The 12,638-nt window shown below is 61.3% G+C and overlaps 2 protein-coding genes and 1 long non-coding RNA gene across 7 annotated transcripts; all 3 read right to left on the reverse strand.

Moving 5' to 3' along the window:
• Positions 1-335: 335 nt before the first annotated feature.
• Positions 336-2,030, reverse strand: LOC135188884 (uncharacterized). Its single transcript, XM_064168639.1, has 6 exons — positions 1,902-2,030; positions 1,661-1,772; positions 1,390-1,481; positions 931-1,025; positions 756-836; positions 336-652 (listed from the first exon to the last, which is right to left on the reverse strand). The coding sequence occupies exons 1-6, from the start codon at positions 1,994-1,996 to the stop codon at positions 387-389; spliced, it is 741 nt and encodes a 246-aa protein (XP_064024709.1). The 5' UTR covers positions 1,997-2,030; the 3' UTR covers positions 336-386.
• Positions 2,030-3,504, reverse strand: LOC135188887 (uncharacterized). Its single transcript, XR_010307879.1, has 3 exons — positions 3,442-3,504; positions 2,537-2,725; positions 2,030-2,046 (listed from the first exon to the last, which is right to left on the reverse strand). It is a non-coding gene; the product is annotated as an uncharacterized LOC135188887 (long non-coding RNA).
• Positions 3,505-4,018: 514 nt separating this feature from the next.
• GAL3ST1 (galactose-3-O-sulfotransferase 1) lies at positions 4,019-11,397 on the reverse strand. Of its 5 annotated transcripts, none has more exons than XM_064168562.1 (3): positions 11,227-11,397; positions 7,948-8,081; positions 4,019-6,292 (listed from the first exon to the last, which is right to left on the reverse strand). In XM_064168562.1, the coding sequence occupies exons 2-3, from the start codon at positions 8,070-8,072 to the stop codon at positions 5,143-5,145; spliced, it is 1,275 nt and encodes a 424-aa protein (XP_064024632.1). In that variant the 5' UTR covers positions 8,073-8,081; positions 11,227-11,397; the 3' UTR covers positions 4,019-5,142. The 5 variants fall into 5 exon arrangements, with proteins under 5 accessions (XP_064024632.1, XP_064024631.1, XP_064024633.1 ...); XM_064168561.1 differs by lacking the exon at positions 11,227-11,397 and adding an exon at positions 9,932-10,099; XM_064168563.1 differs by lacking the exon at positions 11,227-11,397 and adding an exon at positions 9,324-9,421.
• Positions 11,398-12,638: the final 1,241 nt, after the last annotated feature.

Here is a 12,638-nt window from a genome sequence, read left to right on the forward strand (position 1 = left end):
GGTCCCAGCACCCCCACAGCAGTCCTGACCACCCTACCAGCACCCCCAGCTCCTAGCTGGAGCTCCTCCACCCCTCTTCAAACCACTACCAGCCTCATGGGACAGTCCCCAGGGATGTCTCATACGGAGTTGCCACCATGTCCAAGTGGTGCCACCACGTCCAAGATCTTCAGTGGTGCCTCCAGAGACCCAAGTCCTGCCAGCCAGGAGCCAGCACCACAGGCTGGGGCCAAAGCAGCCACAACTAGAAACCACATCTAGTGCCAGGAGGTACCACCAGGAGATAAGGCATGGCCCCAGCCCACGGTGGCATCCACGTGGTACCATCCGAAGCCTTAGAGAAAGCAAAGCCACCTTTTATTGGGGAGGGAGGCACCAGCTTGTGCCTAGCTCTGTGCCAGGCTGTGGTAGTCTGGTCCCACACTGTCCCCTTCCTCTGCCTGCCTGGAGGCCAAGGCCCCCACCACGCTCTGCAGCTCAGCGTGGAAGGGACAACGATGCCTCAGGCGCTGCCGTCTCCGCCGCTGTCCCCTCAGGCGCCAGGTGGCCAAGGCCAGTCCCAGCAGAGCCCCCACCAGGGTGGCTGCCGCCAGGGCACTGCCCAGCAGGGCCAGGACAGCCAGCAGGAGCCTCTTCACCGTGCGGCAGGGAGCTGGGGACAGCAAGAGAGCCCCGAGCAGGGAGGGTCAGGAGTGGCCTCAGCAGCTGGGCTGGTGGCGTTGGGCCCTCGGGGAGGAGGTTGGGTTGCTGCTCACCTTCGTACCATGGCACCTGCTGCCGGTGCACTGGCAGGGGTCCGACCGTCTCCCGGTGCAGTGTCCCCTCTCCTGGGAGCCCTGAGGGAGGACACAGCCAGCACTGCCTGCCCCAGCCTCAGGACCCCTCCCCGGGCTGCAATAACATGAGGCCACCGTGTCCCAGCCCTGGTACCTGGCAGCTCTCCAAAGAGAGGGTGAGGAGGGGGACAGCCAGCGTCACAGCAGCGGCATGGGGCACTCTGGGAAGGGTCCTCTGCGTTGTGCCAGCTGAGAGGAGAGGACAGAGCTGAGGGCAGGGGTCCAGGAGAACCAAGCCTCTCCCGCAAGACCCACAAGAGTGCCATGCTAGCAGGGCTTGGCTTGGACCTTGTGTCAAGTCTTGGTCACCCCAGAGGGAGGTGGCCCCTAGGAGGCACCCAGCACCTTCCCAATTTATCCGTGTGAGGAGGAAGCCAGGACCTGTGGTGATGCCACCTGGCTACCATGGGAGGAGAGGTGGCATCCCCATCACAGTGGGCTGGCTTGGGCCCCCAGATGCATCCCCTTGATGAGTGGATTCTCTTTCCAAAGCCCCCACGGGTGCTGGTGTCCTGTGGCACTGGCAGGGACCCTTCACCAGGACCAAGCTTACCTGGCTGTAGCTTGGTTGTAGAAGCAGGACCTGGCACCATGGCCATGGGCACTGGCAGGTCCCCACACCGTCAACAGGCAGTGCACATAGACCTGCCAAGACACCACCAGGTCCTTCCTCAGAGACCCTGCTCTGCTCCCACTCAACCTTGTGGTGCTGAGGGCACCCCAGCAGGCAGTAGGATGCCCCTGGTGGGGGTGGCGCTTTGGGAGCCCCAGATTGTCCCCCCATAGGGCCTGCATCCCACTACCAAGGGTCACCCCAACCTCACCTCCTCCTCACCATCATCCCCCAGCACAGGGGTCAGGATGGTGAGCTGCAGGCTGGACTCCCCTGGCTGGTGGTGCACAGACATGTTCACCAGCTTCTGCCCATGCAGGCACCTGGGGCAAGAGAGCAGCACAGAGACAATCCCAGGCTGCCTCCAGCCCTTGGGCATCCTTTCCCACCAGGAGGTCTTGCAGGACCTCAGGGTGCCTGGAGCAGCAGTCCCACCTCCCCCACGCACTGACCCGTAGCTGTTCACCACAATGAGGACCCTCCTGGCGTGTCCCAGCTGCTCCAAGCTGGTCCCATAGCACTGCTCCACGGAGATCTTCAGAGGCATGCTGGGGCTGAAGCTGACCCTGGCCTGCAGGTGGATGGCACTGGGGCCCTCTGAAGAGGGAGAGTGGGCTCAGAGTGGTGGCATCCCCAAGCCATCACAGACAGGGACGCTGGACACATGCCAGACCACCACCCAGAGGTGTCTCTGCCCTCTCATGTACAAGTCAGGTGGCTACCTGCAGCTTCCAGATTTCAGAGGCCATCCCCTGTCCCGGGAAGGAGCTTCAGCACCTTCCTGGTTCCCACCATGGAGCTGAGAGGGACCACATCACTCATCTAGAGTGACAGGCAGCAGCTGACCCCCAGAGTCCAATCGTGGTGTCCAGCACAGAGTTGGGAATGTCTCAAGCCACCAGGCTCATGGAAGGTGTTGGAGAAGACATCCTGCAGGGGTGGACACCTTCTCCTGGGGGGTCCTAGTGCTGAAGCCAGCCAGGAGAAAGCACTACTTGCTGCTGGTCACGCTCAGGGGTCTTAGTGGGACCCATCCTATGGGCTCATCCCCCAAAGTGGCACCCACCACAAGGTCCAGAGCACTCACCATCCAGGAGCCTCAAGGTGAAGTTCATGATGGGCTCCTCTGAGCTGGGATGGGCATGATCCTCACCAGTCACAGTGGTGCCAGCAAGTGCTGAGGCTGCAACCCTTGTCCCCATGGCGGAGGGCACCACTGGAGCCACCACAGTGTGCCCAGAGGGCTCTGGAGCAGCTGGAGCCATGGTGGTCCCTGCTGCAAGGGCAGGCTTTAGCCAGTGGGGCTGAGCATGCAGCAGCTGGAGCAGCATGTTCTGGTGGGGGAGCACCCAGTCCAGGTCCTCACATGTCCCTGGGACTCATGGACAGAGTGATGGCATCAAGTAAAGGAGGGGAGAGCACCCAGGAGCTCAGCTGGGCTTGGGCACATTAAAGATCTCCTCCATCCTCAACTCCCCCAGCCAGGACAGTCCTGGGTCTTGGTGGCCAGGCTCTGCCTTGGGACCACTGTAGCTGCTGTGGTGGTGAGTGCTGGAAGAGTGGGAGGTCCACAGCAAAGTGAAGTGTCCCCAGCCCCCTCAGCAGCAGGCATGCTTGGGAGCACCCAGAGCACTCCCCAGGAGCATGGCCCTGGCTGAGGCTGGGGACAGAGCAGGAGCTGCTCATGAGGTCAGCCCACCAGTAACTCGAGTCCCTCCACCCAAACCAGCTCCTGATGGACCTGCTGGGTCCTGGGGGCACTGGGAGCTCCCACTAAGTCCCTTTGCTCCAACCTTAAGTCCCCAAGGTCACTTTAAAGCCTCCTCTCCACCACAAATGGACCAGCAGGTCCATGAGAGCAACAGGAACCACCACTGGGCAAAACCAGCTACCACCTTCCTGCACCCAGACACAGATGCCACCACCCAGCTCCCTCTCAGGGCAACAGGAGAGGAGCATGGGAAGCAGCCAGGGGGTGCCAGCCCCACTCACCTGCCAGCCCCAGCACAGCCTCCCACACCAGCACCCACCAGCACACTGCCATCATCCCTGGCAAGCAGCAGCTCCAGCCCCACCACCTGGGGCCCTTTAAAGACCTGGGCTGGGTGTCAACAAGCTGCAGCTGATGGGGCCTGGGGGTTTGCTGGGTTCTCTGGGCAGGTCCTACAGACCATCCCAGTCCCCTCACCAGGTTCCATCACTCAGCCCAGGTCCCATCACACAGTCTCAGTCTGGTCCTGTTTGTGGTCCTGATCCTCAGCAAGGTCCAGGTCCCTCTGCATGGTCCCACATACAGCAGCTGGTCCTGGGCCCATGTGTGGTGCTGGCCCCATGTAGTCATGGCCCTGGCCCAATTTGCCCTGGTGCCAGCTGCACGGTAGGGTCTGGTGCACCACTCAGCACCCCAGCACAGGCAGCCCTGGAGACAGCAGGATGGATCCAGGTGCTCCTTACTCCAGCCCATTCCTCAGCATGGGGAGGTGCCCACCCCTCCCACCCCTGCAGCAGGAGGTGGCTGCAGCCCAGCTGGACCACCCTGCCCCGAAGAACTGCTCCATGCACCAGCTCCTTACAAAAGTAGAACTGCTTCTTTATTTGTCTTTACAAAGGGAGCAGAGCAGGGGCTGGGGGCTGGTTGGAGGACCTCTACTGCTGGGGAGGCTCAGCTGCAGGTACCACCTCCATGCCCTGCCAGGGCCACTCTCAGCAGGATGTGGCATTGCTGGTGTCATCCAGCCCGGCTGGGACACCCAAGGTTTGTCCCCACCATGGGGTGGGGATCAATCCCACCTTTGTCATCCCCCCCATGCCCAGGGGATGGCATCACCAGGATGGTGGCTGCCAGACCCCACTCCTCCCTCCTCCCCAGACCAGTTCTCACCAGACCCCGTGGGCCTTCTGGGATGTCCCCTGTAGGGACCAGGGCCACGGGGCCCTCCAACCAGGACAGTGAGGTGCTGGAAGGGGACCTGCTGCACCAATGTCCCTCGCCCATGGGTAACATCAGCCCTTTGATCAATGCTGAGGCTTTTGGGGTGGGTTCTTCATTCTCCAGATGGCTTCAGGTCACACCTGCCATGGGCCAGTGGCTGATAACATGCTGCACTCATCACACTCACAGGCTGGAACACGTTGGAGTAGTGCAGTGGCTCCAACACACAGCCCCAAACCCAGGGCTCAAGGGAAAAGGGAGTGATTTGAGGAGCCCCTTGAGGTTTGGGTTCCCTCCTGGCAGCTCTGCCAACCCAGGCAATGAGGACCCCTCACTGCCATTGGCAAGGCATGTCTGTGCCCATGCTGCCCAACCCACAGCATCTCTTCAGCATCATGGTGATGGATGTCCTGTCCCCACTGTGGCAAGGCCATGTCCTTCATGAGCATCCCCTCCAGCTTTTCCCTATGGAAGACATGGATCCTGCTGGGAAAAAGACACCCCCAAGTCCCCAGACCTTGACCCCTCAGAGGTAGGGCTGGGGCAGAGGCTTCACTCCTTGCCAATGGGCGATGGCAGTCCCACCACAAGCTCCTGCCCATGATGGGGCACTGCTGGAGGGCCATGGAGGGTCCCTATGACTGCTCCTGGGTGCCAGAGCCTCCAGCTGGTACTGCTCAGGTCCAGTTACAAGACACCATGAGTACAAAAAAGGAAAGCACCTGGTTCTGCCCTGGGGCCAGCAGGGTGCCCGCTGCCCCCTACCACTTCAGGAAGTCCCTCACGTGGCTCCAGAGCTTGGTGACCCACAGGTTGACCCCCAGGTCGGTCAGGTACTGGATTTCAGGCGTCAGCATCTTGCGGCACAGCTTCTGGTGCTTCTTGTTGATCTTCTTCTTCAAGTTGTAGCCCAGGATGGATTTCTCTCCCAGAGGCTGCCAGGGTTGCATGGAGGACTCTTGGATGGCGCTGGCGTCCACGGGGTGTCCTCCGTCGATGCAGATGCTCTTCATCTTCTCGTTCTCCCGCTGCAGCTCGGCCACGTCCTTGGCCATCCGCTCCCTGCCGTAAGCCTCCACCTTGCGCCAGAAGGTGGCATTAAAGTAGCGGTAGAGCTTGACATCGATGAGGTTCCAGGAGGTGGCCTTCTCGTAGAGCTCAGGCGTCAGCCGTGAGACGGTGGAGCCCTTGCGGGCGTTGAGCTTGAAGTAGAGGATGTCCTCCAGCTGCCAGCACAGCAGGTCCTTCAGCAGCACCAGCGACTCGTCGAAGTACTCGAGCAGCATGACCAGGTGGAAGCGGCGATCGATCTCGCGGATGTGCTCCTCCACCTGCGGGCTCTCGGCGTTCATGTTGCTGTCGTAGCCCAGGTCGAAGAAGAGAAGGTTTTGGAGGTAGTGAGCGTTGAACCCGTTGGGGTCGTAGTAGTGCCAGGGGTCGCGGAGGAACTCGGCCAGCTTGTCCTCCCCGGGCAGCTTCCAGGTGAGGGGGATGACGCGGCCGAAGTAGTGGAAGGAGGACTCGAAGAGGTAGGCAGGGTCCCGCAGCACGGTGACGAAGGCGGCGTCGGGCGGCAGGAGGCTGCGCACCTCGCGGTGCCGGAACCGCATGTGGTTGCAGATGATGTTGAAGCAGGCCCCCGGGCGGTAGTGCTGCACCTGGCTGCGCTCGAAGAAGGAGGGGTAGTAGAAGTCGTTGCGGCCGTTGGGGAAGGCGAACTTCAGGCCGTGCTTCTCGCCGAAGCGGAAGAGGATGTTGAGGATGGTGCTGCTGGCCGTCTTGTGGGTCTTCATGAACATGATGTTGAGCTTGGGAGAGCAGCTCCGGCCAGGGGGGCTGCCCGTGCTGTTGGACTCTGCTGCCGCCTTGCTGGCAGCCGGGTAGGGGGAGCAGGAGGAGGGCACGGGGAGCCTGGTGGGGAGAAGAGATCAGACACTGAGGTCAGGGCAGCTTGGACAGCATGGCACAGCCACCAGGGAGGCTTGGCTGGTTTGCTTCATGCTGGGGCCGGGGATGGGTGATAGAGCTGGGGCCAGGTGATGGAGCTGGGGATGAACAATGGAGCTGGAGATGGATGCTGGAGCTGGGGATGAACACTGGAGCTGGGGTTATGCTCATGCTCCAGGAACAGGTGCTCACCCTAGGGACAGATACTGGACCTGGGAATGAGTGCTAGAGCTGGGGATGGGTGTTGGCCTGGGGATGGGTGCTTTCCTCCAGCACCCCCCAGGCTCTCTGGCAGAGATGATCCTGGCTTTGGGAAGAGCTCCCTTCACTCCTGGCCATGTGCCCAGCAGAACCAAGGCTGGGAATCCACCTGTAAGGATTCCCTGGCAAGCAGGGCAAAGCCTACCACTCCCATGAGCCTCCTAACAACAGATGTACCTGTGAGCCACCAAGCTCATCCAACCCCTGAACAGCCTCAGCCACCAAGGATGTGCTGCTGTGAGCCACCAAGTTCATCCAACTCCTGAACAATCTCAGCCACCAAGGATGTGCTGCTGTGAGCCACCAAGTTCATCCAACTCCTGAACAATCTCAGCCACCAAGGATGTGCTGCTGTGAGCCACCAAGCTCATCCAACCCCTGAACAACTTCAGCCACCAAGGATGTGCTGCTGTGAAGGGCTTTGCCATGTTCAGCCCTCACCAGCCTGAGCAGAGGGTTCCCATCCCTCCCAGCAGGCATGGCCACCATGGCTCTGGCACAGCTGATGCTCAGACATGCATTGGGATGAACTCTCCATGACTGCAGTTCCACAGACAGGAGCTGATAATGTTCTTGCAAGGTCTGGAAGCTCTCAGCCCCTCTTAGGAACCGTAGAGGATCCAGTGCCTCAGTAAAGAAGGCAATAATCCCAGCTCATGGCCCCACAGACATCCTTGTGTGTCATCTGAGCAGGGCACAGAGACCAAAGAGCTCAGTGACTTTGGACACTGCTAATGAAGTTGCAAAGCTGATCCTTGACAACGATCCCAGCTGGCAGCACAGGTTGGCACGGAGGTTAACAAGCATCCATGGGTGGATCTTCTTTATAAGCTCAGAGATAAAGTGAACAGCAGGAGGGATGGGCAGGAGCCGAGCCCTGCTGCAATGACGGGCAGCAGGGAGCACTGCACCTCCCCGTGACTACCTCTGTGGGTGAAAATTTACCTAGGGGAGCACCCTGGTCACTCTTGAAGGACAAACCCTTGATAAGGAGCACCCAGATAACTCCCGTGGCTCTGCCTGCTGCTGCTGGCTACCAGGGAATGTCTTCTATGATGCTGTTCCTTCTCCCAGGGGATGTGAAGCTGCAGTGGACCTCCTGCACCACCTCATCCCCTCCATCAACCAGGAGCTAAGTGCAGGTTCCCCTGGAGTGAGTGTCCCCAGCCCTTCAGGGAGATGGGGTTCATCTTCCCCCCCACCCAGGGGACAGGGCACAGGAGGCTGTAGGAAAGGGACATCTCTATGTGGAGCCACGAGAGCCTGAAGAGCCCTGGGGACCAGCCCACTTTGGGGTGCCCAGCATGAAAGAGGGTGGCCAAGCTACCAGGGAACATGTGTGAGGACCCCACACTCACTCTGTCATGCTGACTTGCAGTGGGAGGATGGCGTAGGAGTAGAGCAGCAGCATGAAGCTGGTCAGGAGGGTCCCCAGGACGAGCCCCTTGCACATGGACCTCCAGTGCTTCCCATGGTGCAGCATCCTGGTCACCTGTGGCCACAGAGGAGAGCAGAGCAGAGCCATTAGCACCGGGGGACAGTGTGACTCATATCACAAGCAAACAAAGCATGAGGTCAGCTCACGGGCATGGAAGGTCCCGGGAAGCATCTCGCCAGGCTTCTCAGTGCTGGCCCGGGGCAAGAGCACTGTGAGAGGCCCTGAGGCTGGAGATGGGGGCAGATGGGAGATGTGCCAGGAGGCTTGCCAGCTGTTGAGTGGGCATCCTCTGTGAAGCCACAAGGGCACATTGCTGTCCCGTGGAGAACCTGCTGTCCTCTGGCACACACACGCTGGGACACAGACACTCGTGTGCATGCTCATGCGTACGCATCCAGGTGCATGCGCAGGGGCACACTGCTGCGCGCTCCAGGTGCTGACACGGACACGCAGCTGCGCAGACATCCCTACGTGTCCTGCAGCACTGCGTCCAGTCCTGGTGCCCCCGGCACAAAAAGGACATGGAGCTTGCTGGAGAGCAGCCAGAGGAGGCCACAAGGGTGGTCAGAGGGCTGGAGAACCTCCTCTGTAGAGACAGGCTGAGAGGGTTGGGGGTGCTCAGCCTGAAGAGAAGGCTCTGAGGAGAGCTTTGAGCAGCCTTGAAGTACCTGAAGGGGGCTCCAGGAGAGTTGGGGTGGGACTTCTGACAAGGGCTGGGAGTGACAGGATGAGGACAATGAATTGAAGCTGGAGGAGGGCAGACTGAGACTGGAGAGTAGGAAGAAATTCTTGACAGCGAGGGTGGGGAGACACAAACAGCATCGAGGTTGTGGATGCCTCCTCCCCACAGACAGCTGTGCAGGTGTGTGTGTGCATGCACACAGCTGGGCACACAGCTGTGCAGGTGTGTGTGTGTGCGTGCACACAGCTGGGCACACAGACAGCTGTGCAGGGGTGTGTGTGCACGCACTTCTCTGCACGTGTGTGCACATCTAGAGGCATGTTCATGCATCCACATGCACATAGACAAACATGTAACATGCACATGTATGCACTCCTGCATTCCCCCTACCCCCCAAGGACATGCACACACGCAGGGGCACAAGCACTTCCCTCTCCACACACATTGGCGCACACAGACACCCCCACGCCCCCTCGGGAGCACCACGGACACACCAGGACGTGCACACACTGACACACACACCACAGCCTCGGCAGAAGGCAGCCCCCACACCGTGCCCAGCCCCTCTGCCCCCTCCCAGTGCCATTCTTTCCCCTGGCCCCCATCACACTTGCCCAGCCGCCTGCTGTCCCTGCGCATCAGAGCCTGCGACTCGCCGGGCTCGGCCGCGCCAGCCGCTGCACTGCAGCAGGGCTGTCCTCTGCGGCAGGACAAAGGGACACGCCACCCGTGACTGCGGCGGGACAAAGGGACACGCCACCCGTGACCGGAACACCCAGAGCACCTGGGAGCATCCCCGAGCCGCAGTCCCTCCCCAGCCTCGCACCCCCATTCAGCGGCCGCAGGAGCAGCATCGCTGCGCTCGCTCTGGCATCGCTCCGGCTCCCAGCATCCTGCGGCCGTGCTCCTAGCTGCCCTCTGAGTGCCACCCCTACAATAACGCACTTGGTGCCCCCCGTGCCTCCCGCAGCACCCCCGGCTTAGAGCCACCGTGCTCCAGCGGATCATTCCAAAACGCTGGCTGGGTGAGCCGTGCTTTGCACCCAGACACAGCTCAGCCCCCTGCCAGACCTCTCACATAGCAAAAGACTCCCCCAGGATTTCCAAGCTCAGCCTCAAGCAGGAAGGTTACCCGAAGGGTGCCCAGGCTCTGGTGAGCGCCGGCTGCTGCTCCTGCTGCCGTTCCCCTTCTCTGCGCCCCCCCCGCCCCGGCCCCGGTCACCTCGTGCTGCGGACTGAGATTTCCAGCTCGATGAATAATGAATGGAAAATGCAACCGGAGCCCCAGGCTGCGGCTGGGTGCTGGGCACGGCGCATCCTGGCACCCGGCACGGGGGCAGCTCATCCTGGCACCTAGCACAGCAGCAGCCGGCCGATGCCGACGGGGTGGGAGGACCTCTTTGCATCCCACAAGCTTGCCCAATCACTCCCCCATCCTGTTGCCCTGCAGCAGGGACCACCAAGGTAGGGCTGGCTGCATCCAGCCCCTTCTTGGCTAGCTTGCCAAGCCGCTGGCAAGCATGGCAGGAATCCACGGGGCACGGGGTAACTGCAGAGGGAACAGAGGACCCTACCCCAAAAGCAGAGTATGGGTGTGAAGAGGGTTTTGTGCACCCAGGAGCTGCCAGGGTTTGGGTTTAGACAATGATCACCATCCACAGCACTGGCAACAGCTGACAAAGGTGCTGGTGAGAGCCTGGCAATGTCAGATGGGACACCCACCCATCTGCGTGGGTGCTACCAGCCAAGAGTGAAGCTGCATCTTCCAGTCTCTCAGGCCAGTGGGTCATGGGGCACAGTGCTTCAGCTCTGGCACCGGCCCCATTAACCCCCATCTCGGCTGCCAGTGTAGTGTGGGACCCACAAATGCCCTTGGGAGACCACAGCAGCTCAGTCTCACATGCTGGGATGCCAAGAGGATGCCTTGCTCCAGCCAGCCTGGCTGCCCTGGCGTGGTTCTGGCAAACACTTCCCAACCTAGTCACTCTATTGACTTTGCCTCAAACGAACAGATTAATTATTAATAGCCGAGAGGAGAAATGCAGCGACCGCGGCGCTGCTCCTGGGGCTCCCCTCAGCCTGTGCCACCTGCGGCGCCAAACTTGCGGCCAGACGGGGGAAATTCCCAGCGGGGGGATGCGACCCCTACAGCCATTTCCCCCCCACAACGAGTCGCCCCACCAAAGGTGACTCGGACCACGCAGCTCCACAGCCCTCTCCCCACGTCTCAGCTTGTCCCCTGGGACGGTCCTGAGCCCTCTTTGGGGCTTTCCCGAAGGGAATCACTTCTTTGAGGTCCGACCTTTATAGTCACACCGCCTGAGGTGCATCCACTTGCTGCTTGCTCCTCCTGCCCCCACAAGCCCACCGACACGCTTCTCTTTCCGATTTCATGCAGGCATGGTGCTTCCTACCCTCCCGCCCCCATTGCACCCCCTGCAGCCATCCACAAGCACCCTCCGGCACCCTGGCCCATAGAGCCACCCCACAAGCATCTCATTGTCTCCCACATTTCACCTTTTCCTTTGTCTAATCTGCTCTCGGCGAGCCGTCCCTCTCCTCTCCTGGGCTGGCCGGGGCGCAGGGGGAGTGGGTGGCACGGGGCAAAGGAGTCGGTGCTGCTCCGACATGGAATAAGCTCGTCCCGGGCTGCTCCCGCAAATGCCACCTCTTCCAGAGCCTCTCTGCCAGCCGCGGTCGTTATGGCATGGTTGGGATCCTGGCCCCGCACCGCTGGCCTTGGAGCCGGGGAAAAAAAGAGAGAAAGACGTGAAAGCCACTGCCCAGGGAGACGCGGGGCTGCGGCCGGGCACTGCCCGGCTCCCCGGGACCACCGGGCCAGGCCCTGAGTGCCCGCTGCCACCCCGAGCCTCCCGTCTCCCCACCCACTCGGAGCAGCACAGAGGAGGTATTCAGCCCGCTGCCATCCCGCTGCCTGCCAGCGCTGAGAACAAGGAGGACATTTGTCTCCATCTGCGGCACCGGCATCAACAGGGACATTGTTGCCACCAGCCCCTCTGCTCCCCGCCACCGCCAGCCCCCAGCCCGGCTTGGCCCCACAAGCCGGCACCCACGGTGGTGGGGTGCTGCCGGCCGAGCGAGTGACGAAGGCTGTCCCGTGGTGGTGGCACTCAGCTTCTTTTCACGAGGCACCATCCTCCTCCCGTGGCTTGGATCACAGCCAGGCTGTCACCTCCTGCAGCCAGAGATCACCTCGAAGTAGAGAGTGCCCTTTGCACCGCGATCCAGTCTCCTGCTCCCCGGGGGTGTCTTGGCGATGTTTCGTTTGCTGCTCTCCATCTTTCCCACAGGTCCTCCCTCCCACTATCTGCAAGATCTAAATGGGTTTTATGGCCTTAATGGCAGCGATGTTTGTGCTCCACCACCCTTGACACAATAATCACGCAGCCGCCACTCAGCCGCCAGCCTTTCCCGGGTCCCATGGGCTGTGCCAGGACTTCGGTGTCCCCGTGCACCCCACCTGTGCACCCGTGCACCCCACCTGTAGGGGGCTGAGAGCTGCTGCTGCTCCAGGGTACCATCCCGCACCTCCACCCAGCGGGATAGGCTGCGACCATTCATCTGGCGCCATCCGGCATCGCTCCACCAAGGGGCAGAGAGGAGGCCATTGTGTGCCCAGATCCGGCCCTGGCACTTCCCACCACTCTCAAAGCCAGCTCGCTGCTGCTACAGGAGATGACGGCCCCAGGCGCCTGCTCAGACCGACAAGGGAGCGGTGGCTGTGCCAGCATCCAGCATGCCAGGGTTCAGTCAGTGGCACAACCCTCAGGCGTGCCTGATACCCTCCTGATCCTCTGTCTGTGACCAGAGGTGTTTGGAGCTCTAACCTCATGCCCTCACCTAAGTGGGCAGGCAGCTGTTGTCCCATGGCAGGCAGCTGCCGCATCCTGCCCTGCCTCGGTGGCACC

The sequence above is a fragment of the Pogoniulus pusillus genome, chromosome 30, assembly GCF_015220805.1.
Source record: "Pogoniulus pusillus isolate bPogPus1 chromosome 30, bPogPus1.pri, whole genome shotgun sequence".
NCBI lineage: Eukaryota > Metazoa > Chordata > Aves > Piciformes > Lybiidae > Pogoniulus > Pogoniulus pusillus.